Genomic DNA, 26,551 nt, shown 5'->3' on the forward strand with positions numbered 1-26,551 from the left:
AACACCGCATCTTTTTGTTATTTTGACCATGTGTCGTCTTCTGCAAATACATGCTCTAAACAATAATATTTTTATTTAGAATTTGGGAGAAATGTTGTTGGTAGTTTAGAGAATAAAACAAAAATGTTCATTTTACTCATACACATACCTATGAATGGTAAAATCTGAGAAAGTGATAATTTTGCGGTGGTCTCTTCTTTTTTTCCAGAGCTGTATATTGCACAATTTCTTGCAACATTGATGAGAAAGATGCAAGCTATCGTTTATTTTTTAAGACATAAAAAGGTTGCATGTTAAATTTTCAGTGAACAAGAAATGTCAGCAGGGGAATAGTCTAGATTTTATGATTTAGGAATTTTTGAAAGGAAAAGATTAGGAAATGATAGAAAAGAATTTTCAGAAAGCAAACTTTGATTGACTGAATTCCTTTGATAAATTTACCAGACCTATGCCAAGATTTTAAGGTTTAACAAGTTAGTTACAGGTAACTATAAACACTAGCATCCTGTTCCTACCTTCTACGGTCAAGTTTATGTGAGAACCAGCCCAAGAATCCTCTCAAAAGAAGTACTGATACCAAATTCTGGACCACAGATTACATGTATAAACTGGTTTTTAACATCAGTAAATGGAAGGCTAATCCTTCATTAATATCCCAGAGGGTAGGGAGAGAGTATGTTTTTAGTTTCTGTAGCATGTGATTACGGTGAAAAAGCAACTGCTCTCACATAACACCATGTCTTAATTTATCAAAGACATGAAAACATAACAGCTATGATAATTTAATCACATCACTCATGTTCATCTATGTACAAAAATTTAAAGAGTGTGTGCAAAAGAACACATTCCTAAAAATATATTGAAGTTTTAACATGCTTATTGGATTATGGCTGTATAGTTTTTGTAGTAATTGCGACTTGTCCCATTACTTCCTTTTTCCATGGGTTTGAGGAAAGTGCTATGGTTGGCCCATGCAGTTACAATGCAGGAAACATAATTGGGAAGATGTTTGCTTTGATAAGGGGCCTCCTGCTGCTTCACTGTCTCCCTGTAACAATGTGATCACATAACTTTGTCTGGTGTGCCTATTTTTGATCTGGGCTGTCTGGAAATACACACATCGCTTTGAGAATTATCCCCTGGGACAATACAGGAGCTCTAATTAACCCTTGTTAAACAAAGAAAAGATCAGTAAAACTACATTTGGGAGGTATTCATCTCTTAGATTTATAATTTCATTTTAGGCAATGAAGCAAGTAGGTTAAGTGTGCAGTATGTTCAGTTTTCTATAAGACTTTTGATTCATGTTTGTGTATGTAGCCAGACGGGATTCATGTCCCAGTGGGCTGTTTTTATTTTCACTCAGTACAAAGATAAACCAACATATACATGTGTAGATGTTCACAGGAGCTTTAGGAGAGGTTTATCCTGATCTAACCCCGGTCTTCCTTCATATTAGGCCACATATTCTCCTTCTCCCTGCACTGCCTTGTCTGGCTCCACAGAGTCAATCTGTGTTTCAGCTTTGTCTGCCAGAACTAATGACAGGACCGGCAGAAGAAGAGGCGCACCGGGTCAAAGGAGCTGTCGCTCGGCCTGACATCACACGGGTTTCCCATAGTTGACTCTGAGCTAAACTGACAGCCTGATGGAGAGTGAGGGGAAAAGGAGAAAGAAGGGAATGTGAGATGGGGAGAGAAAACTGTAGAAGATGGTGTTATGTATTTTGATGACCATACAGAAAGGAAAGAAACAAAACAGATCGTGACACTGAAGGAAGAAAGAGAATATTCCACGGAAGAGAAATGATAAAAACATAATACAAACTTGTATTAAAATGAAGGAAACTGTAATATCGTTATCTGTTCAGCAAAATGTTCAACTGATGTAGATAATAGCTACATCCCTTAAGTTCTTGTAGACACAAATGCAAAATAAAAAAACATGAATGTCACTTTTAGTCTCACCTTGTTCATCCAACATATGATGCCTGTCCTCTGGAGTGGAATTAATTTTTCTCATCTCATCTTCTGGATTGGAACTGCACATATGGAACTTTGTTTTTTGCTTAATTATAGTTCTCAGGAAGATCTGTAGTGTAGTGTAGTTATTCCTTTTGTCATATTAATTTTTGTTTTTATGACACATCACAGACCGTTTTTCTCCATAAATGACAGACATTTTGATCGTAATCTCAACCTGCTCTTGAAAATGACCAATCATACAAAATATATAAGCTATACAGTACAAAAGAATCTCATTAACCCAATGATGACAATGAAAAATGTCCCACTTAATTATATTTTCAGTGAGTCTGTATAAAGTCTACTTCAAAGCTCATATGTTTGACATTTATATCTGATGTTTATAGTTTTTCCACTATAGTCAAAACTAAAATAAATTAAGGATATCACAAAAAAGACTGAATAGTTGTGTAAGGCACACTGTTGTAGCTCGAATGGTCACAGAAACACCAGAGGAAAAGTCAGAAACCTTACACACATATCAGTCATAGAGTTGTGCACCAGATTATTACATTCATTCATTCATTTTACGTTCAGGTGTTGTTGCTGTGATGTTATTTATAATTGGTAGAACAGATGTCAGTGATAAACCACAGCAGCCTGAAACTATGCCCTTGGTCCAAACTGAATGAAAGTTAGTCTACAGCACAGGCGTCAAACATGCAGCCCAGGGGCCAAATCCAGCCCGCCAAAGGGTCCAGTCCGGCAATTGGGATGTTTTTTATGAAATGCAAAAATTACATTGAAGATAATAACAATCCTTTTAGTTCAGGTTCCACATTCAGACCAATTCAATCTCAAGTGGGTCAAATCGGTAAAATACATTACTATCATAATAACATATAAGTAATGACAACTCCAAATTTTTCTCTTAGTAAATGTAAATATTTTCATGTATTTACACTAAAACAAAGTATAATTTCACAAAAAATGTGAATAACCTGAACAAATATGAACAACTTGAAACGTTTTAAGAGAAGTACAATTTTAACAATATTCTGCCTGTTACTAAATGTTTTGTGTGTTTTTAGATCCACTGTGATCTGTAAGTTATAATGTAAATGTGTAAATGATAAACTGAGGCAGAATATTGTTAAAATGACACTTATTTTTTCAGTTTGTTCATGATATTCAAATTGTCTGAAAGGATAGTTTGTAGATGTAAACCTTTTCATAATGTAAATTTACTTTTTTCTCTCGTAAACATGAAGTAAAGTTTGGAGTTGACATTATTTATATATTATTATGTTATTATTTTACTGGTCCGGCTCACTGCAGATCAAATTTAGCTGAATGTGGCCCCTGAACTAAAATGAGTTTGACACCCCTGGTCTACAGATAAAGGACGCCCTCTTGTGATACATTACAGAATTACACTCTCCCTTGATGTACTTTTTGCCATGCCAGTGCACTGTGAAGAGGTGGAGGAAAATACTCTAAAGGAAAAGTGCAACAACATTGTCAAAGTCTGAAGCTCCCCTAAAAAAGATTAAGTATAAATTGGCAAAGTATGAATCTGATATGTCTTACAAAAGTGATGTTTGATTATGGGCTTTCTGATTCAAATATTGATCAAACCAACAGTATGCACCGCTGCAAGAAACATATTTTAAAAGTTTTAATGGGTGGCCTTTTTTTGCAAGAGGAACAGTAGCAACTGGGGAGGAGGGTCTGAATTATGAATGGTTCCAGTCTGCAGTCAAATGGGCCGATGTGGTCACTGACAGGCTGAGCCAAGTTCTGTTCTTCACCCTGAGCCAAGTTTCTCGCCATGTGTGCCTCTCTATTGTGTATGGACAGCAGCTCCCTCTGCAGGGGTCCCAGCTGCAGCTGAAAGGGACGTCCCAGTCTGTGAGCCGTCCTGACCGCAAAGTTACCAAGACCCAGACACCAAACCTGTGCCTTGTGAGTGTTTTGATCTCTGCTATAGTTTATAAGATACAGGACTCACTCTGTATCTCACACCAAAGCCACCGAGGACACAGCAAGGTGAGTTTTCCAGACAAAAAGGGCTAAATTCTGAATATTTATTCTCTATTTATAGTGGCTATGTCTCTTAATGTTCTCACTTTCTTTGCACTTCTGCAGTTTGGCATGATGAGGGTGATGTTTGGGACTTTTCCAATCAAAGACAGCCAGTATGCCTCTTTGTCCAGCATCACTGTGGCACTGCTTCTTCTTACCCTTCTCCTGATGATCCTCAAGGCCCACAAGAGTCACAGATATCCTTTCCAACTCCACCATTGCTCCCAGTTGGACTACATGAAATACCCCCCTCCTCCTGGTCCCACACCTTGGCCCCTTGTTGGGAATCTGCTCCAGATGGGTGACCAGATTCATCTCTCTTTTACCTGCTTAAGGCAACAGTATGGAGATGTTTTCAAGGTGCAGCATGTTCTGTTGTGTGTTTTAGACAGACACTGGATTGCGTATGTGTTCACTCAATCAGTTGTTCATTTGTTTCCTGCAGATGCGCCTTGGCTCTTTGACTGTTGTTGTCCTGAGTGGGTACACCACCATCAGGCAGGCGCTGGTTCGACAAGGAGAGGCTTTTGCTGGAAGACCTGACCTGTTCACCTTCTCTGCTGTAGCCAATGGGACCAGTATGACCTTCAGTGAAAAGTATGGACCTGCTTGGATGCTGCATAAGAAGCTATGCAAGAATGCTCTCAGGTCCTTTTCACAAACTGAGCCCAGGGGATCTGGTGCCACCTGTCTGCTGGAGGAGCATGTATGTGCTGAGGCTGCAGAAATGGTGGAGGTGATTCGAGGACAGGCTGTGAAGGGAAAACTGAAACAAGAAAATGGCCCAGATGTAGCAGGAATAGATCCAGTGATGCCTATAGTTACCTCAGTGGCAAATGTTGTGTGTGCCCTTTGTTTTGGGAAAAGGTATGATTACAATGACAAGGAGTTTCTCACAATTGTGCACATCAACAATGAAGTTCTGAGGATCTTTGCTGCAGGGAACCTGGCTGACTTCTTCCCTGTGTTTCGTTACTTTCCGAGTCCATCACTGAGGAAGATGGTCCAACATATTCGCAGAATGAACACATTCATGGAGACAAGTATTGAGGAGCATATCAACACTTTTGACAAAGTAAGGATATTGATATAAATGCATAGTAGAATACATATTTGGTAAGGGACAACAGGTTTTAGAAGAATATTACTGTCCATGTGTTTGATAAATATCTTTAGTGCTGATCTTTGGTTAACGCAGGATACACAGAGAATATTTTCATGACTATAATGGATGGCATGTCTGGGTTTTCTCTGTGTTTTCTTTTCATAGATTTTTTTCCCCTCTAATTTGGTATCCACCATTGAATGTGACTTTGCACTCATACAGTAGTAGCTGTGAGTGCAACTGTAGCCAAAAAATAACAAACAAGTTCCCTGGGAAGGACCTTTGTTCTTGTGCAGAGTGGCTAAAATGTTCGCACGCACTCTAATTAGGAATTAGCAATTCACTGGAAGACACGCGTCGTGCAAAACTGATTGCTGAGTGTTTGTGAATCGTTAGTTTTAAAATTTTAATTATATCTGCTTCATCACAAATCACTTAAAAGCTGTTTTTCTTGAGATGATGATGACTGTGAGACACTCAGCTACTCTATAATTGACACAGTTGATGCGTGTTTCTTTGTTTCTTTGTTTGTGTCATTGCAGAATTGCATTCGGGATATTACAGATGCTCTCATTGCACTTTGTGAGGACAGAGAGGAAAATAAAGATGCATCTATGCTTTCCAACTCACAGGTCATTCACACTGTCATAGACATCTTTGGAGCAGGTGATATACACTGGAAATCTTGAGCATTTCACTTGTACTTTGTCATCAGATAGTACTGGAAGTACTGCTGGTAAAATTAATCATGCATATTTTTTGCATCTGTTCACTGCACCTGTGTATTGTACGGTTTCTCTTAGGATTTGACACCATCATTGCTGGTCTACAGTGGAGCCTCTTGTACCTCATCAAGTTTCCTGACATCCAGGAGAGAATACACCAGGAAATAGGTATCTTTTTATATGACTCACTTGTGAAATGTGTTCCACAAAATGTGTTTTGTGTTTTCCCACTGAGATGTTTTTGCTGAAAAGAGTGATGGAAAGGATTTGTATTAAAAGTCTTTGTCTACAATAACTTACTAACTGAAAAGCAAGACATTAAATCCAATTTATCTGAGGTGAATCAGGGCAGTGTTACAAAATAAAACATTATCATGTCACTGCCACTCATGAATCGCAACATGATATTGATATTCACTTTGTTCTCATAGTGCGGGAGTAGAGGCTTTCTCATTAGTGATTAACACGTCACAAATGAGTGACGATTGTGGCTGCCAGTAAAACTATATAAGGAGAAAAAGAGGCTTCCTGAATATTAAGCTCTGACAGATGAAGCCTGATGAAACCAGAAGAGATTGAAAAAAAAGATGTTTTTGACAATGCATCACTTACATTAATCAACATATGGGTACCAAGGGATCTGGAAGGTTTATTTTTGGGTGTCAATTCAGGTTGAGTCAACATACTGTAATAAAAACAGTTCAACAGACAACCTGAAAACCCTTTCTCCACAGAGACAAAAAATAAAACAGCCACCAGAGACACTCACAGAAGATGAGTCCAATTAGCTGACGCCAGAGTTACTTTTGAAGTGGACTGAAAGAACTGGTCTTGTCTGTTCTGAGGCACGTTGCATTTTCACAGAGAGAGAGAGAAAGAAAGAGAGGGAGGGAGGGAGGGAGGGAGAGAGATGGTGAGAGTATGAAGGGACTGGATGAATCAGAATGATGAGAGGGAGGCACAAACAGCCTCAGAAAAAAGGGTTACAAAGTTGTTCCAGAACGGCACAAAGGGGTAACACGCAAGGCTTCAGACACACATACTGTAGTTGAATGTTCTCACTCTCATGTCACTTAAATTAGTTTTAAATTAACACCATCAGTGGATCTATGGATTACATTTCTTGTATGGTTGTGGACTGATGAATTTGCTATGTGTTGTTGGGAACATGTCTGTACATCTTTTTTTATATTAATATATGTGCAATGCTACAAACTCAACACATGGAGTTGAATCTGAACCCTAAGAACCTTAGCTCTCTCTTTTAATTCCAAATGAAGATTTGACTTTTACAGCCAGATGAGTTTTAGTGGGTTACAGGAACTGTAACTTTAACAACAGTAACAAAAACTTCAGTGGGATTAATCACAGAGCTTCACAGTGTGTGTGCAGGGTTTGATGTCCTTTGAACAATAAATCTAAACCGTAGGAATTATGATTTCATAAATATTTTGCAGGAATTGTCTCTGTATTACACAACTTTCACACTAGCCAGCATAAATCTTTGAGCTTCTCTGTTCTTCACACAGAGAGATGTCTATGTAGGGTATTTAATATGCAACGTTTATTAGTACACAACACTAACCTGAAGACATCACTGCTTGTATACAGCATGAGTGGAGGGGATTTTTAATACTGCATAATGTTGTGTATTAGAAATATAAAGAGCTGGATGGTGAAGTCAAGTTATTTACTGGCTAAAGCACTTTATACTGCATCCCTCCCAGCTTATCATACCTCAAAATACATTGCATTATCGAAAAAAAAAAAAAAAAAAAAAAATCTCAAAATGATTTTAACTAAGCAAAAAGTAAAAACCTTCCATTGGATAATTAATACTGTCATTAACATACTTTGACTAGAAACAAGTTATTTAACTCTAATTGATGAGAAGCAGTGAGTGGCTTCTAATTTCTTAAACAACCATAGAGAGCATGAAGACTGGACAATGCCAGGATTCAACGAGTTCATCTGGTGTGTGACAGAGTGGTTAAGGGAGCATGAGATATCATTTTCACACATGGATTGGTCACCATAGTCCAGACCTGAACCACACTGAATCTGTGAGATGTGATGGAAAAGACTTAACACAGCGTTCCGGCTCTCCCATGATTAACACAAGATCTTGTGAAAAATTAATGCAAGTCTGGATAGCAATAATTGTTGTGACATTTATTGTGGCATTGCATAAGCGTTGTGTGTGACATTAAATGCATCCTGTAGCCAAAGCTAAAGGCAATCCAGTGAAATATTATTTATGGGATTTTTGTTTTTTGACCAGGCAGTGAATAGTATATGTGGAAACACACATATATTATAGTTATTTAAATGCAATTTCCCTTTAAAGTTCTCACAAAATTCTCTTTTTGTAGATGACCACATTGGCACAGGCAGACTCCCCAGGTTTTCAGACAAGCCTGAGATGCCTTTCACTGAGGCGTTTATCTATGAAGTGTTTCGACATGCCTCCTACGTTCCTTTCACCATTCCTCACTGGTACTGTAAGGCAGTAGCTTAGTTTGCAGAACATAGTATGATAGTAATGTATTGTAATGTATAACTGTAAAGGCTTTTTTCCTACTTTCCCTCTCAGTACTACCAGAAACATCACTTTGAATGGGTACTTAATTCCAAAAGATACCTGTGTCTTCATTAACCAGTATCAAGTCAACCATGATATGTGAGTAATCATCACAAATCCCTGAATTAAGTAGATATTTTACAAATTGTGATAGCAGCACAGATGAAATACAATCCATACTCTTCAATTGGAACATTAAATTTTCAGGCAAAGTATGTTCAGTGTATTTGGCTGATTAATTTATTGTAATTTTTCCCAGTGACCTCTGGGGAGACCCTGACACATTTCGGCCCGAACGCTTCTTGGGTTCATCAGGACTCCTCAGCAAGGAGCTGACAGAGAAAGTTCTCATCTTCGGCATGGGCAAGAGACGCTGTCTTGGTGATGGATTTGCACGATTGGAGATGTTCATCTTCCTCACCACGCTGCTTCACGGGCTGCAGATTCAAAATGTTCCTGGGCAGGAGTTGGATCTCAGCACCGATTTTGGCCTGACTATGAAACCACGTCCATATAGGATTACCATCTCCTCAAGGTTTTAGATACTTGTAAACCTAAATGATGTCCTGTCTGTACGTTTGACAATATCACAGACCAGATGCTCATTGCATTAACATTAGCTGTTACTGGCCATGCGTTTCTTTCTCACCACGAACAGACTGAAGTATCCATTTTAGCAGATCGATCAAAACCCAAATGAACAACAAAAGAGAAAGCTGGTCATATGTTAAATAAAATATAGACACAACAAAAAAGCAGTCACTGCAGTAAAACATTAACTTCTGGGACACAATATTTGCCAATAGGAGGTCATGTAAATTACTTCTGTGTGTGTACATTGATAGGTTGAAATCCCTCCACTTTCCTGTTGCACCACATTAAAAATGAAAGTAGCCTCATTATAAGCCTTTATCTTAAGTAATTAGTTACAGTTAAACACTGTGGGAGGGAGAGAGGGGGTGTTACACATCAGCAATCACTGCTTCAGGCTTCAAACTGTGCTCATGGAGGGTTCATCTTTGGTCTTCTCAGCCTTTTTCTCCCCTTCTGCACTTCTCATAAACTTTTCTTTTGTCTCATCCCTATCAGTTAGATTACATTCATCTTCTTGTCTCCCTCATGTTCTATTCCTCTGGCCACTGTAGTCTTCTCTAGTGGCTAGTTCTACTACCATAACCTCCCACATGCTCAGATTACATATAGTAAGACATTTCTATATGAGTTGAGACATATATATATATACAGAAGTATGAGTTTGCAGAAAAAGTCTTCAGGGAGGATTACTTATGTGAAGATGAAAAGTTGGAACCTTTCATGACAGATTCATGTTTTCACATATAGAAGAAGCTATTTCAGCCACAGACTCCACATTGTTAAACCTGTTGTGCAGTTTGTCAATGATACAAAACAGATTTCAGGTCACTTTTCACTAACAAAAGGTTGTGAATTTTAAGTACTTTTAGTCCTGTTTAAATGCTGAGGTCATGTTTTTAGTTTTTATTATGAATCTGAACAATTATGAATGAATTTCTTGTAAATCCATTGAATTTGATGTTTTGTTATGCATAACTGTGATAGTTTTTTCTTTATTATTTATAACTGTTACCTCTGGACTGCCATCATTATAATAATTGCCAGGGTCTGCAGATAATATTCTGGAAAAGGCAGCAGCTATAGTCTCATGTTCATGAAAAAAATGACTAAAATATTGTGAACTGAAATAGCAATGTGAATATCAACCTCTAACAACCTCTACTTCAAAATAAAAGGGAACATGCTTGACTTTGGTTTTGCTTCAGTGTACTTTGATTTCAGTTATGGTATGAAAAGTTGTAATGTTCATAACGGTGGCAGGCCAACAGCCGTTTCACAGTATGAGCAGCGTCGTTCCCAGTTTGCCTGTGTGTGGTCATGTAAACAAACCATTTACAGTCAGTTGGTTTGTGTTGATTAATTAACAAAACCCACTCAGATGATCGGACCTCGGCCCCTCATCAACCCTGTTCCATCTTTATGTCCTCTCACTAGCTTTCTGTGCCTTTGTCCCTTTGTTTTCATCCACAGAGCTTGCAGGATGATTTCCACTATATGGCCCTGAATCACTGCAAACATATTCTGAGGGGCCTCTGATCTAAAGCAGCCAATAAAACACAGCACGCAAAGCTAGGAATTATGTCCCTAATATGGCATAACAAAGACATTAAAAATGCTGAATAATGAAGAGTGGGCCCGACTGCAGACAAAAGACCGTCTACTTATAGAAACTGTCATCACTGACATAGATCCAAGCATGAGGGACCCATTAACGAACTGAACACAACCCGACTGACCCAAACACAGCTGTCAGTGTCACATAATGATGTCTGTATCTTGTAAATTTAACATTAAGATAGTTAAAAATGTACATGTCAAACACAGGCACATTCTGAATGAGTTTAATAAAAGCCTCCATGAGCATCTGGACATTAAAAAGGTCCAAACAAGCTCTTTTCATCAGTTTACCATTGAGCAGTATTGGCATTTCAGAACAGATTAAATGTCCTCATCTTCAACTGTTTGTCCTGACTTCAGCTTTGTGATTATCTGGGAAAAGGAGCAGAGAGAAAGATTAGAAATTAAGTTAAAGCGACTGTGTAGATTAAACACTTACAGATGTGACACACACCTCTTTCAGCTTGGCTATCTCTTTGCTATCTACAGATCTTTGAGCATTGTTGGTGATGGCTTTCACTCTTGTGGCATAACTGGAGGATAAAGGAAGTCCAGGTATGAGAGCATGGACTTTGTATAAATGATTTTCCTCGTTTTTTTTTGTTTTTTTTTTAATGTTTCTTACATGAGTGATGTGAGCGTCTCATCAAGGTTACATTCTGAAGGAGAGACATTGACGATCATGAGTGTTTTGGCATTTCCACCCAGCGAGTCCTGCATGACCTAAAGGGAAATGAAAATATAGTGCATATATCCAAGAAATAATTAGCAGTTTTAATTAGCAGTTAAAATATGAGTGAGATATTGAAAACGCGTTTTTCTTATCAAGATCTAATCAAAGGTTACTATTCTGTTTTTTAATACTTCTGCCAATGACTAAAAGCATCTACTGATCTAAAATGTTTAATAACTTTTTACCCATTAATCCTATTGGCACATTTTAATAATTAAGGTAAAATATTTCTCAGCTTTTAAGAAGCATCAGATGTGGCTTCAGAGGCTCTGTAGTAAACATGAAATACACTATCATCTTCTGCATAACTGTTTCACTATATAAACCCAGTAGTCTGATAAATGACAGTGATTGTAGATGCTTGTTTTTACATGCAGTTAATGATACATTTTGCCGAAAATGTTCTAATACCCTTTGAATTAACTGAGCTTTTATGAACATCTACATTCATTCATTCATTCATTTTCTGAACCCGCTTTATCCTCACTGGGGTCACAGGGGTCGCTTGGAGCCTATCCCAGCTACATAGGGGCGAAGGCGGGGTACACCCTGGACAAGTTGCCAGTTCTTCACAGGGTTGACAGAACATCTACATGATGAGTAAATTAAATATACGGAAATAACACATTTTAACTGATTTTAACAAAACAAAGGAAAGGGTAATATGATAGTAAATGGTGATAAATCGCTTAGAAAAAGTTAAATGTAGAGAATAATTCATCTGGAAGATGCCACAAATATAATTCTAGGTCTTTAAGGGTTAAAATCCTCACCTGTGTCAGTTTACTATTCCTGTAGGGCACATGAGGCAGTTCAGCAGATAAAGCTGAGATCACATCACCCAGAGCGCTCAGAGACTTGTTAATGGAGTTCGCTTCCTGCAAAAGAGCAGAGATAAGAGCAAGAACATTTAGCAAGGGAAGTTAGTAGACACTCAATAATGAATAAAAATGCTCTACAATCCGACCTTCAGCTGGTGGTCCTTGGCGCCCGTCTTGGCTGCTCTTTCACTTCCTGCGAGGTCCACAAGGCTCAGCTTCCCCGTGCTCACACTTCCATTAGTCAGATTCTTGCTCTCCACTTTGATTCCAACAATAAGGTGAGACCGGGAACTCTCCACATTCATCTCTGAGGAAACAATCATGAAGAAAGCAATGAACAGAATGCCATATTTGTTATTATAACTATTCTGATCAAACACTGTGCCCTGATGTTTGTGTTGACTGGTCTTCACTCACTGGTGAAATGCAACCAGAGCCAAGAACTCAGAGATGTACAGTAGCACAAATACTGTTCTTATTTTTACACCTGTTTTCCTCACACCTTTTGTTATTTTTAAGTTGTAGTTTTTTCCTACTCCAAATGTGTTAATTCTGAATACTTTTGATGAACTAAAGCAGAGAAAATCCCTCTCTTCCACAAAACAAAAGGAACATTTTTTGCAGTTCATGAAAAATTTACTTTTTAGACGTATGCGGTTTTCATAGGACTTGAACATTACCTATAATGTGTGTGACGACGATACCAAATATTAGACCTTTCTGTAGATTAAGTAATTCAAGAGAGTGTGATCAAATCCAAACATCATATAGTGGAACACTGACATAGACAATTTCACTCACATTTCATATTTTTCATTTGGAATGGTATTTGTACTTGGATATATCTACATTTTTATATTTTTGAGAGACACATGCATGTTGTTTATATGTAACAAACTAGATAACTTAACTGTATGAAGATATAAGTGTACTGATGTTGGTAAAAATAAAAAAAAGTTCCAAGATATATTCATCAAACTGTCACCTTAGACAGTAACATTAGATTTTTGATGTTCCACTTCCACTACAGGTTTGGGGAACATGTAAACTTACTGTGTACATGTAAGTTAAATACCCTGTGGACTGTAATTGAGTGGACTGATGAATGAAAAACAATGGAAAACTTTCAGATGGTTCAGTAATTTAGGTCAGTACATAAGGCATGGCCTCCATTCCATTCCTCAACATCAACTTTACCTGCAACAAGACAATGACCTGAAACACACGTCCAAACTTTGTAAGTTATTTAGAGAGAAAACAGTTGACCTTGTCACCTGACCTATGGCAAAGTATTTCAGCTGAAAGTCTGGAGACATTAACTGTCCAAATGGTAAGACTGTGTAAAGCTGTAAGAGCAGCAAAAGGAGGATTTTTTTTTTTTTTAAATAAAATAATAAAATTTGACTGTTTTCTACCAGTATCTGTACAATTGTTTGTTTCTTTGCTTACAATACATCCTCACACTGTTAAATTACCTAGTGTCTTGATATACATAAACAATACAAAAATGCTTTCAAATATGTCTCTTAAAAATGATTTTTAAAAAAACAAGGAAAAAAATAAATGTTGCAGGTACTGTTGTGCCAATGTATAATTAAAAGAATTATATTTCATTATAGATCTTGTATTTAATTTGACTTCACCTGTGAAAACACATTTTTTGACTAAGTAATTGTTTGTCTGTAAAATGTTACCAATTGTTTTTTTTTTTTTTTTTTTGCCAAAAGCCATTGTTATTGTGTTTAACACCTGATAAACTGGTGCTTCATCATGTAAGCTAATGTCCTTCCATGATATAACTGGGAAAGTCAAGTGGGAGCTGTTTTCCAACTCATGTATCTACTATATAATACACTTTCTATATGTGAGTGTCCATTTGTAACTCTTAGGTCCCTCTTATGAATCATCGGTATCATTTGTATTATTTACAGGTACGCACTCTGATGACCTGTGTGTAGCTATGAAACAGTGTCCTCCTCTTCCCATAGTCTGCTCATTCCCAGTTTGCCTCTGTAATGATGCACCTAGATACCTCGCCCTCACACTGACTGTAACTAATACGATTAATCCAAACCATTTAGCAGGGCTCTGTTTGAACTGGGCGGCATGGCACAGTATAGTGGACTCACTGGTGGCAGAGATGTGTCGGTTGGCGCAGGCCTGCTGGAACAGAGCGTAGAGCTCCTGGGCACTGGAGGCCTCCTTTGTCTGTGCTCCTTGGGCAAACACAACCCCCTTTCTGTTCCTCTTGATCTCCACCCGCCTGACCTGGCCATGGGACTGGGGCTGTGCATGGGCCTCACCAGCCAGGCTCACAAAGAGGTCCTGCAGCCTGTCATTGTACAGCTCCAGCATATAGGCAGAGACCTGAGGTAGAGGGATGCACACGGGTAGAAGTAATCACTCACATCTAATTACATGACTCATGTTCCGTTTACAATCCGCATACCTTAAAGTCAAATCTAGAATCGTTCTCCCGTATGATATCAAAAATGGCATTAAAAGATCTCGGCATAATCCCAGGGTTCTTACGCTCTTTGTCCCCCACCATGGTGAAGGTCTTCCCTGAGCCTGTCTGTCCATATGCAAAAATACAGACGTTGTAACCATCAATAGCCGACTGGATGAGCCTGTAGAGAGAATATTAACCTGAACCTCTGAATGGACACCACCCTACTAAAAATGTGCACCTTAAACTATCACAAAGTACATGTTCATTGTGACTAAAAGACACACAGTGTGGATTCCCCTGTTACTATGCAGTGTCTCCTTCACCTGCTGGTGTCCTCAAACAGGTCCTCTTGAGTGGCATCAGCACTGAACACCCGGTCAAACTGAAACTCCCTCTGCCCTCGCGGCGTCTCCATAGTGACAGAGTATTCATCTATTTTCTCCAAAATGATGGCACCGCCCTGCGCCGCCTCAGTTCGACTCACAGGGCGAATTCGACAAAACACTCTGATTTTACCTAAGAAAAACATAATAACCAAAAAGGCCTCATTACTCACATAAGGCCTAAAAGTGATGCAAAACCATCATGTAGTTGATTCCATTTACCTTTCATATCCTCCACCATATTGTAATACTTCTTCCTCAGTATCCTTTCAGATGTGTAGGTCTCAATAATCTTCTTTTTCTCATCTTTTGCCGCCTTCAACTTTACAGAAATAACACACATATGTACCACTGAAGAATATAATTATAGATTCCTGAAATATTTGATTGATTCTTGGAATAGAACCCTAAAACTTGTACAGTCATGTTCATATCTGGACAGGGACACATATTTTGTTATTTTGCCTCTGTACACTAGAAATCAATTTGTTGCTAAAGTGTGGACCTTCAGCTTTTTGTTCAAAGGTTTAATAAAAATATTGCATTAACATTTAGGAATTACAACCATTTTAATGAAAGTCCCTCCATTTCCAGGGGCTCAAAAGTAATTGGACAACTGATCCCCTCATTATTCTATGACAAATAAAGCAGATTAAAGGTTTGGAGTTGATTCCAAATGTTGAATTTGCATTAGATGGATGTTCACTGAAATTCTCAATACGAAATCCAAAGAGGTGTCAATGTAAGTGAAGTCATTCAGCTCAACATCATTCAACTCAACATCAAAACAAATCAACAATTTGGTTCAAACAATCCACTGGTGAGCAACACAGCAACAACAAAAGACATGGAAGACATAGACAATTTATTATGACTTGATGATTATAATGATGATTAATGACCTGAAATATACTGTTAAAGAAACTCAAGACCTTTTGGGGTAAAGAAATGGGAGTCAGTAACCTGATCTTAACCAGCGTAATTTTCAGTTACTGAAGTGTAAACTGAGGGCAGAAAGATGAACAAACAAGCTGAAACTGTAGATGGCTAAAGGTCTGGAAAACCATCATCAGGGTGGAAACTCAGCATGTGGTGATGTCCATAGGTTCCAGACTTCCTCATATTTATAACAGTCTTTGTTCGTCCAACTCTTTTTGAGCCTCTGAAAATGGATGAACGGGTGTAATGGTTGTAATTCCCAAATGGTTGATGTAATATTTTTAAACCCCCTGAATTAAAAGTGAAACTCTGCACTCTAATCATATCTTAATTGCATCATTGTGAATCTACTGTGGTGACGTACAACAGCAAAATTTGTCCAAATATATATGGACCTGACTGTGTTCCTTATATAAGAAGACCAATAAAAGGCTCTGGGATTTATTATATTAACCTATTTGTTGTATTTGTGATTGAAAACTAACCTCATCCTGCAGTAAAACAAGTTGTTGACCAATATTTTTCACTCCTTCCTTGGTTTGGACTGTCCCTCGTCCCAGGATGTCCTCCAGTTCTGTGACGGCATCACAGTCTGCACCCCAGTAGAGAAAGTGGAGAAAACACAGACACACAAAGTTGTTGTGAAACAAATTTCCTGGAAAGTGACTCGTATTTAAAGAGTTAAATATTACTACTCTTAAAAGTAGTGACTGTATGTAATTTAAATATATTCATTTATTCGTCATTTACTGGGATCAGTCACTGGTTGCAATTTGCAGAAGCTTTAAGTTATGACATCTTTACCATTCATGACAGGACTTTCTCCACTTCTGATACAATCCAGAGCCAGCTGAGAAACCTCAAACTCCCTTACAGTTTGTTGTAGCAAAGTTTCATTCTCATCTAACCTGAAAAATGATAAAAATAAAGAAGCTAACACATAAGATGGCCTGATTTAACCTGACTTTTTGATGTTGCTATTCATGTTGTCTTGTCTAACCCCTCTTCGTCAGTGTTCTGTCCAGCTCTTTCACAGGTATCCTCTTTGGTCATTTGTAGCTGTTCAACTCTGTCTCTGGCTTCGATCAGAGCAACCCGATTCTCCTCGATCATCTTGTCTAAAAGTGCTCTGCTTTCTGCCACAGCACTGCAAACTGCATGAGCCTGAGGGGGCAAAGCAAAGACTCAATACACCAAAGTCACTACTTAGTCAGAGGAACGTGAGTAAAATCATAAAGAATATAAGAAGTATAACACACAGGAATTAAGTAAAGGAATTAGACAAAGTTTAATAACTGAACACCACCTTCTGTACCACAATAGGTAGTAACACACTGCAGGGGGGCAGAGGTATAGGAGGGGCTGGGCTTTGAGCCTCCATCAGCTCTGTGAGTTCTCTCTCCTTTTGGTACAGGCTCTCCTTCAGCTCTTCCAGTCGGACTTTAGCACCCTCCAGTGGAAGACCTGACTCACTGCAAGTCTGCACATAAAACCAAGCAAGAACTCAAGCCAGTACAAATATTTTATTTCTTTTCTTATCAGATATTCGACCGTACTGATGTTTCTCCGTGAAATTGTGTCTCTCTTAAATCTGACATGAACAAAATCTCAATATTGTGACATTACAGGTTTGTGTTGGTCTTAACCCTTTCATGCATAGTGGTCACTACACTGGACAGCTGTTCAAAGGTATTCTCTTGTATATTCATGGATTTTGCTGTTTTAGTTATATATCAGCCAACACAGTGGACACTTAAGCATCATCCCAAACACTGCAAGTCATACCATTAATGTAACTTTGCTCGTCTTGAAAAACCTGATCTGCAGTAACATGTTTGAGTGTAAAAAATGCTAATTGTTATTAGACTGTAATTAACAGGTTTTTTTTTTTGTTTTTTTAAACAAAAAGTTGTTGTTTTCTTGCATATTATGTCCTTGAAGTAAGTAATAACTACTATTTGAGGATGTTAAAATGTGAGAAAATATCATCTTAGCGGCATTATAAAATGTTTTTATTTCATAGTTTTCATACTGTATATCAGTAAATATATGTTTCTTTGCTTCTAAAGTTAAATGCATGATGTCCAGGTGAGTGGACAGTTTTGTAACTCCAAGAAAAATAGGTTCATAAAAAATTAAATTGTACTGTTGTTTTTCATGCCTAAAGGAGAATAAAAACACTCAGGAAAAAAAAAATCTTCATTAAGGTGCTTGTAAGTCATGCATGAAAGGGTTAATATCTATCTTTCTCTACGTATTGTCCCTCATAAAGTGACTCAGGAGATACTCTGTTCTTAGCTTTGTTGATATATTTATAATCTTAGGCAGTAGAATACCATAATTACTAATCCAACCTACCGCAGGCTGTTGTTTTTCTTTATTTTCTGTGGGTTCACCTTCTGTAGCTTCCTCCTCTTTCTTTGCTGATTCCGTTAACATTTCTTGGACTTTCCCTACTTCCTGTCGTGCCATCTGCAGCTCCTGCAGTGCTGTTTACAGGATGTTCATAAATGTATTATTCAGTATAAAAATTAAAGAACATGTAGACCAGGGGTGTCAAACTCATTTTAGTTCAGGGGCCACATTCTCCCCAATATGATCTCAAGTGGGCCAGACCAGTAAAATAATAACATTGAAAAAAGTACAATTACATTATGATGATGTTTACATCTACAACGTTTCCTTAAAAATCTGAATAACATGAACAACTTGAAATGTCTTAAGGAAAACAAGTGCAATTTTAGTAATATTCTGCCTCAGTTCATCATTTGCACATGTGCATCACAACTCACATTATAATCATAAATACACAAAACATTTAGCAGCACATTGCATTTACTTCTCTTGAGACATTTCAGATTGTTCATATTTGTTCAGGTTATTTGCAATTTTTGTAAAAGGATAGTTTGTTAATATAAACATTTTCATGTAATTTAACTTTTTTTTTTTTTTTTTTACACTAAAACAAAGATAAAATCTGCAGTTGTCATCATTTATAGTTTATTTTGGTAATATTTTACTGGTCTGACCTAACTGACTGACTCCAGTTGACTCTATATGTGGAACCTGAATTAAAATTATTTTTACACCACTGATTGTTAATTTTTTCAGTGTAATTTTTGCATTTCACAAATTCGTCCTACGGGCTGGATTGGACCTTCGGTGGGTCGGATTTGGCCCCTGGGCTGCTTGTTTGACACCTCTAATATAGACACTTGACTATTCCATGTGTGCATTTGAACTCACTAGAGGCCTGGTGGCTGTGCAACACATCCAGTCTGTTGGAGAACAGTTCCATCATTTTGCTCTAAAAGAATGAGATAAAGAAAATATCTGATAATTACAAACTGAAGTTGAACACCAGCTTATCGTGCTTCTAGTCGTGCTCAAAGCAAACCACAAGGTGGGGCTCCACGCTGAGGTTTGACTTGTTAAAAGGTCCACATGAGTTCACTATCCAACCTTTTCTCTGTTCCACTGCATGGCCTCCTCTTTGCTCCTCCTCCTCTCAGCTCTCTGTTCCTCCAGAAGCTGCTTATTCTGTTCAGATAAGGCCTGCAGGAAATAGGGCCAGATATAGACATGAAAAACTGCTTGATATGAACACACGCACAAACTCGTCTGTGGAGTAAATTGCTAAATTTATTTCAGTACAAATACTGCAAAAAAAGTTTCTGGAGAATCTTGTGTTTTATATTGAAATAAATAAGAAGAAAACAGGTAACAAAGATATATTTTGTAATATTAAGCCAAATATTTAATAGAAGGAAAGAAAAGACAAGACAGTGAAGCATGTAACTAACCATTATTCTTTTCTGAAGGTCAGTGTTCTTGTTCTCCACTCTTTCCTGGTAGACATTCAACATCCTCCTCAGAGTGTTCAGTTTGTTTTGGTAATAAGACCTAACGCGCTGCATCGTCCATTCCTGATCACACAATATAATGACTATCATCATCACAATCATCATGTATCAGTCAGCTCAAACACACAAACACTCATTATTTCACCTGGTTTTCTCGAGCTGTGATCTGGAAGCTTTCCTCCAGCTCCTGCACCATCTCCAGGTGTCTCCTCTTCATCGTTTCCATGTCCTCAGCTATCTGTGTAAACAACGTACATAAAGAGTGTAACCTGGTACCATGTGTGCACTGATCAAATGCCTTCTATTGTCACGGCAGCAGCACAGGACAGCCATGTGAGTGTGAGCAAGAAAACAACACCAGATGTGACAAGGTTTTCATTGTGTGTCTTCTTGCCCTTTCCCTGAGCAACTGGACACAGCCAGGAGTTATGTATCTGAAAAAATAGTCACTGTTTCACAAGATGTTAGAAGATTATGTATTTTATTTTGACCCTGTGGGCTGACTTTAGAGTCATGCATGCTATTTTCTTCATAATGTATATACTGTTACCCTCTAAGTAAAGAGTTACACTTTGACAGTAATAGCATTGCACTGCTTTCCTGCAGTGCTCATTACTGTACCTCAGTGATGCAGAGCTCAGCTGACTCATAGGGGATGTATATCTTGTCATCTTGTGGCCTCTCAGCATCTGATGCTTGATCACTGTCTGACAGTTGTGATTCTGACAAACCTGCACAAATAACATGCTTCATATCACAATTTAAAGTAATAGTCTAAACTGAGCATCCAGTAACAGCAGTAGGCATTGAATCCAAAACATTTATATATTTATGGCATTTTCTTCCCCCACATCACACCCTTTAAAACTAATTCACCAAAAATCTAAGACTGAATCAAAACAAGAAGTAAAACCAAGTCAAATGAAATGGAAAATCAGCACAGTTTTTACCTCTGCCAAGGAATGGCAGAGGTTATGTTTTCATTGGGGTTTGTCTGTTTGTTTGTTTGTTTGCTTGTTAGAAAGATAACTCGAAAAGTTATGGAAGGATTTTGATGAAATTTTCAGGAAATGTTGATACTGGCACGAGGAACAAATGATAAAATTTTGGTTGTGATTGGAGGGGGGACTGATCTGCCTTTGTGGAGGTCTTTGCTCTCCGAGTGCTTTTCTAGTTGTGTTAATGTTATACAGTGATAAAATGTGGTATAAGTTCCTTTGCAAATATTAGACCTTTAATAAACACTGGCTTTATGATCCACTGTTTCTTATAAAGTTAGAATCAAATGTTACTTCTTCTCATTAAATGATTTTGACACTGTGATTTATTCTTGATTGTAACTGGGACTCAGTATGTAATCATCGCACCTGGTCAAAGGTAATTACTGACATCCATAAAAAGGAATAACAAAAGTAATGTGTCTGAAAACAAAAATATTCCAACTTAATGGGCAACAGTGTATATCTGATATCTTACATTCTTTCAACTATATCACCTATAAATTAAAGCTTTTTTGAACTACCCGAGAAAAAATAACCAAATCATAGCTAAACTAAAGTTAATTTCTACATTATACAAATAAAAAGTAAATTATTTATGCACCAAACTGAAATAAAACCAAAAAACAAACTGTAAGACTGAAAAAAAACATAAATGCTTAAGAAAATGCCATGACTATGAAAACAGTTCCTCCCTCCACAAAGATGCGCACTATCATTCCTCTTCCTCCTCCTGCACATATTTCTTCATCTATTCACTGCACCTCGGTTAACTTCTGGTCCGGGGTGTTTCCTTCTGTCAGCACCAAACCATCGTCTGAATGCAGCCCACCTCCTCATCCACAGGGTTTGGTGATGGATGACAGCTTGAACAATGAAGCAAATGTTGACAGACAGTTGGAAACAATGTAGGGAGTGGAATGGAGTGGATGGCAAATAGGCAAGACCAGCAACACATACTGCCATGTTGGAACTTCATGAATCTGTTGGTGATGTTTTGATATTGTGACACTGCATTTTGCAATTACACCACACCCTTTTTAATCAATCATCACCAAAAACATAGTTAAGTGTCATTACAGCTCAAGACACTCAAGCATTTCTGATCTGTAAGCTGCAGAGCTGACTGAAATATTTAAGTATATAATCATTGTAATGCACTGTTAAATGTAAAACCCAATATAGAGTTTCACCCAGTGTTAAAAATCCTGCTATTTTGCTATTTATATATTTGTGTCATGACATTCAGAGGTGTTGTCGCTGTAGAACAAGTTAACAAAGTCAAACAGGAGTCAACTTATTCTGACTCATTTCTCAAAGAAAAGCTCATTTGTTGGTTTAAAGTAATTTTATGATCATTTTATTGTCTTTATTGAACTGAAATGATGTCTTAGGGGAAATAAAACACATAAAACTCAGCAAAAGTTATAATTTTATTTATTGGTTTAAAAGACATTTTACATCTTTTATGAAGAGATTAGCATGCAGTTTAATGTGTAATACATTTCTGTATAGCTGAATAATACACTCACAGCTAAAAATACTAATAATGTGCAATATATAAAGTATGCAAATCATTTCTGGAGACATAATCATAGCATGTCCCAGTTCACTTGGTTGTTTATGTTGAGGTTAATCAATCAGTTCAGACCTATTGAAAATATTGATACATTACATAAAAATCCCCCTGTCTGGATATTTCATCATTCTCTTACATTCCTATCCCACCCTCTCCCATCTTTGTTCCCTCGTACAGGAATGTGGGCGTGTCGTCATGATGTTACTTTCTTTCCAGAGACACCTTTTAGTAGAAAACAGAAATTACGTCATAAATTCGGCTGAACTGTGAGCAGGATGCAGGGGAATTATAACTTACAACAGTTTAAGTATGCGTTTTTGGAGATGAGTTGTGTTCATTTGTGTGTGTGATGGTGGTCTGCTGCTCTGACCTGCTGTGCTGTCTTTGTACTGGTCAAACTGTGTGTTGTGAATGACTGGACGTGGCCTCTCATCCCTCATCTCTGGTACACTGCCCGGTAAATCCTCCAGCACCGGCGCTGTTGCTGCAACCCGACCCGGTCTTAAAGACACACCAGGATCATCAGGACAGGTGGTTCTGTTAGTCGTCTCCCAGGCCACTGAGAAAATACACATAGAGACAATAATGTGTAAGATGTTGCAAGAAAATGTTAAAAATGCTGAAAAATGAAAAAAATAAAATGTATTTGTGCTTGCAGGATTTTGGCTATTTATTTGCACGTATATGAAAAGTGTTTTCATAATCATTTTTAACAAATTTTGTGGAATTTTTACACAAATAATTTTTTTTCTATTCAAAAATTGCAAGTAAATATAAAGGATAAATGTGGTCCAATGCAGAGGTTTTACAAATTATTAGATTACCCAAATTACTGGAGTTTTCTACTTTTGCCAACAATTAAGTCCAATTCTAAATAATGAATGTGGACCTTTAACAAAGAGGAACTTGATATAAATCAATTTAAGAAGGTTAAGTTGAATTAAAATAAAATATTGGTGGCTATTGAGATTTCACCAAGTATAAGATTATGCATTGACTTCCAAAGATTAATATTATGCATGTTACAAAATAATAAGATATTTAAACATTTAGAAGAGCAGCAGACACCCTGAAAAAAGTAAAATACACACACAATTAAAATATCACTTGCTTCTGCCTTAGCTGTTTCCTCTGTTCTTTAAAGGGGACATATAAGACACAGTTGCAAAAAAACAAAAATAAAAAATAAATCACTGGCCAGCCTAAGAACTGTGAAATAAGATGACCCAGACAGTTTCTTATGGACTGCCTGGACTAGAAGACATGAATCTACAGGACATTCAGGTCTGAACCCCCAAAGGAACCGGTTCATTAGAATTCTTCTGCCTCCTCTCTGATTATGTCCGCCCACAGCTTGAGAGGCACCTTTGCAGAGGAATTTTCCAAGTGTGTATATTATCACATATCCTTGCATTTGTGTGTTTTTTCTCGTGGACCCAGCTGGCCCTTAGATCCAGATCTCCGACCAGATCCTGCCAGGAACAATGTGTTATTTGTTCTGATACGCTGACTGCTTCACTGCTTCACAACGGACTCAGCCAGGCAGCTGAAATATTTACACCTCATCTATCTTCACCTGTCTGCCCGCATTTATCACTCAGGACTCCCCTGGTGCTGGTCCAATTATATTATAAATTAAAATAAAAACATAGTCATCATTATTAAGAAAAATACAATGCATTGTTAGTTTGCAGGTGTTGGTTATAGCGGAGCTTCTTCATACTCACATTGTTTCCCTGCTGGGGCCACAGAGTGATGCCTCCCCACTTTCTTGCCCAGGAAGGTCAGTGAATATCCATTGTAGGCTCCAGGAGAGTTCACATACATGATGTTTGCGTTATGGGTTTGCTTTCACTGCTCCTGTTGTGTTTGATTTTTGTCCAGAGGCATATGCAACTGGAACTGTTGAAAATTTTAAGAAAAAATTAGGGTTATTTTATATCCACACAGATCCTTGACACATGAATACACTTGTAATTTCAATCAAAATGCAACTGAAAACTCAAAAAATATCCTAATTCACATTTTGAACTCTAGTTGAACCCTAAAAGTATTTGCAGTTGTCAAAAAAGTCAAACCGAAGATTCACTGGCTGAAATCCACCTGACAGTTTCCCCAAGCTACTGTAACCTTCAAATTATTAACAGGAAAACCTGAAAATCCCAAAATGTGGGTCTAATTTTGTATAAATTCCTCAGGGTGCTATCTAAGAATAAATCCTGCACATCACTTGACTAGAATTGGCAAAGGGCCATCTCTTTTACCCATTAATATGCCAAAATAACATAATCTATAAAGTCAAAGAATAAAAAAAATATACATAATATTCAAGAAAGTGACTTGATGACTAAATAGTAAAAGAATAAAACAGGTTTGATTCTAAAAGTCTACCTGTTTCCAGAGCAGATGAGACTCCGTCAGTGTGATTCTGTTCAGAGTCCGACTATTGCTGACCACGAGGATGAAGATGCGCCGATCCTGATCTCTAAAGGGAACCGAACTCTGAATAGTCTTAAAATATTAAACCTGCAGAGATGAAGTTTCACCAGGTACTGGCTTAAACCCCATAGAGCCTGTCAGTAAAAAGATGCCCCAAACAGTCCTCAGGTTTCCTGTGTGTAAGATAGAGATTGTAACTGGATGCTCCCTCATACTCACACACATATTGTAAAGTATGTACGCACAGTTCACTCAGTCTCTCCTGTTTCGGTATGTTTACCTGGATACCCTACATTTATACAGCAAGTAAGTGACACTTCTGAACAGTAGATGGAGGATAAGCCTGATATAGAGTAGGTCACTTACATGTAAGCAAATAGAGTCGGAGCAGCATCAGAATAATTTGGAGTTGAAAATGTTCAGAATCTGCATTCTCAGATTGTGCATTGTAAAATAAATGACTATCATCGTCATTGCTGCTGCTGTTGATGATGCAGATGGAGGGTAATGTACTCTTTTCTGTTCTTTCCATGGCTAGATCCTGTAAAGTTTCCCATGCTTTTTTGATCAGGAGTCTCATTTGAAACATTTGGACCACAGCTTCAGCATCTGGTTAACACACCTTACTTAGAGATAAATCTCCTCATGATGCCACTTTAATGAAAATACAGCTTCTGCCCCTCATTCCAAGTTCACGATCCAAATGGTGACCGTGCTCTACTGTGGATGTAAGCACAACAAACAGACCATCTCAAAACTATATGACTATTAAACCAAACAAAAATGACTTTAAAAACAAACAGTGCACACAAAGTTTGCACAGTGCATTAGTTCATCACAGGCCTGTGAAGTCTTGATTTGGTTTTGGAGTGTGTAAGAAAGATGCAGTCATCAGTCAAATGTGTCATTATCCTGGATGGTAATCTGTGTGAAAGCATTATCCTGTGTTGAGGCATGTAGCCAGCAGGAAACGTCATGACTTGGCTGTGCTGCCATGACAACAATCCACACCTTAGACAAACTCATTACCTCATCAGATAAAGGAATGTTAAGGCCGTCTTTGCTAACTTGTTCATATGCATGTTTTAATCACATGTATAGCTGGGGATCAAAGTTGACCAGATATACACACAATAGGGCATTGATTTAATTTGATGAAGTTGCCTTTAAAAAAAAAAATAAAAAAAAAACTGATTACATTTTGTGGCAGTGGAGATAACAGCAGGAATGTGGAGAATGCTATTTACAAAAGAATAGCATTAACACTTACAATGATTCTTATCCAGAGAGAAACACTGGGTTGAGAACAGTACTAGTGAGGCTTTAGAGCAGTGGTTCCCAACCTTTTTTGGCTCATGACCTCATTTTAACATCACAAATTTCTGGCGGCCCCAGACATTCAAAACTGAGACTTTTTTTTGTGGCTAAAATGGATCTGTTTTTGATCAATAGTTTGCTTTACTATGTTGCAAATAAACGTTTAGACAACATTTAGGCTATATAATGTATGTTATTATGGACAGAGGCAGAAAAGCCAGGAGTAGATTACTGCACAAAGTGAGAATTTTATGTTCCCTGGTCAGGATATGTACAGTCAGTCCAGCTTGGATTTACAAGGCTGACAATTAATACTGAAAAAACAAGAACTCAAACTATGAATTATGAAAGAGCTG

The 26,551-nt window shown here is 37.7% G+C and overlaps 2 protein-coding genes across 2 annotated transcripts; one reads left to right on the forward strand and one right to left on the reverse strand.

The window, feature by feature from the left end:
* The first annotated feature begins 3,872 nt into the window (after positions 1-3,872).
* cyp1d1 (cytochrome P450, family 1, subfamily D, polypeptide 1) lies at positions 3,873-10,216 on the forward strand. Its single transcript, XM_030144585.1, has 8 exons — positions 3,873-4,013; positions 4,113-4,409; positions 4,495-5,124; positions 5,697-5,820; positions 5,958-6,047; positions 8,252-8,375; positions 8,473-8,559; positions 8,720-10,216. The coding sequence occupies exons 2-8, from the start codon at positions 4,119-4,121 to the stop codon at positions 9,000-9,002; spliced, it is 1,629 nt and encodes a 542-aa protein (XP_030000445.1). The 5' UTR covers positions 3,873-4,013; positions 4,113-4,118; the 3' UTR covers positions 9,003-10,216.
* Positions 10,217-10,992: 776 nt separating this feature from the next.
* On the reverse strand, positions 10,993-24,996 carry kifl (kinesin family-like). The gene is made up of 11 exons (XM_030144223.1): positions 24,831-24,996; positions 24,167-24,335; positions 22,810-22,998; positions 15,001-15,193; positions 14,675-14,855; positions 14,355-14,592; positions 12,372-12,532; positions 12,178-12,282; positions 11,297-11,394; positions 11,126-11,204; positions 10,993-11,043 (listed from the first exon to the last, which is right to left on the reverse strand). Exons 2-11 carry the CDS (start codon positions 24,264-24,266, stop codon positions 10,993-10,995), a joined length of 1,395 nt encoding a protein of 464 aa, XP_030000083.1. The 5' UTR covers positions 24,267-24,335; positions 24,831-24,996.
* Between the last annotated feature and the right edge of the window lie 1,555 nt (positions 24,997-26,551).

The sequence above is a fragment of the Sphaeramia orbicularis genome, chromosome 9 (assembly GCF_902148855.1).
Source record: "Sphaeramia orbicularis chromosome 9, fSphaOr1.1, whole genome shotgun sequence".
Classification (NCBI taxonomy): domain Eukaryota; kingdom Metazoa; phylum Chordata; class Actinopteri; order Kurtiformes; family Apogonidae; genus Sphaeramia; species Sphaeramia orbicularis.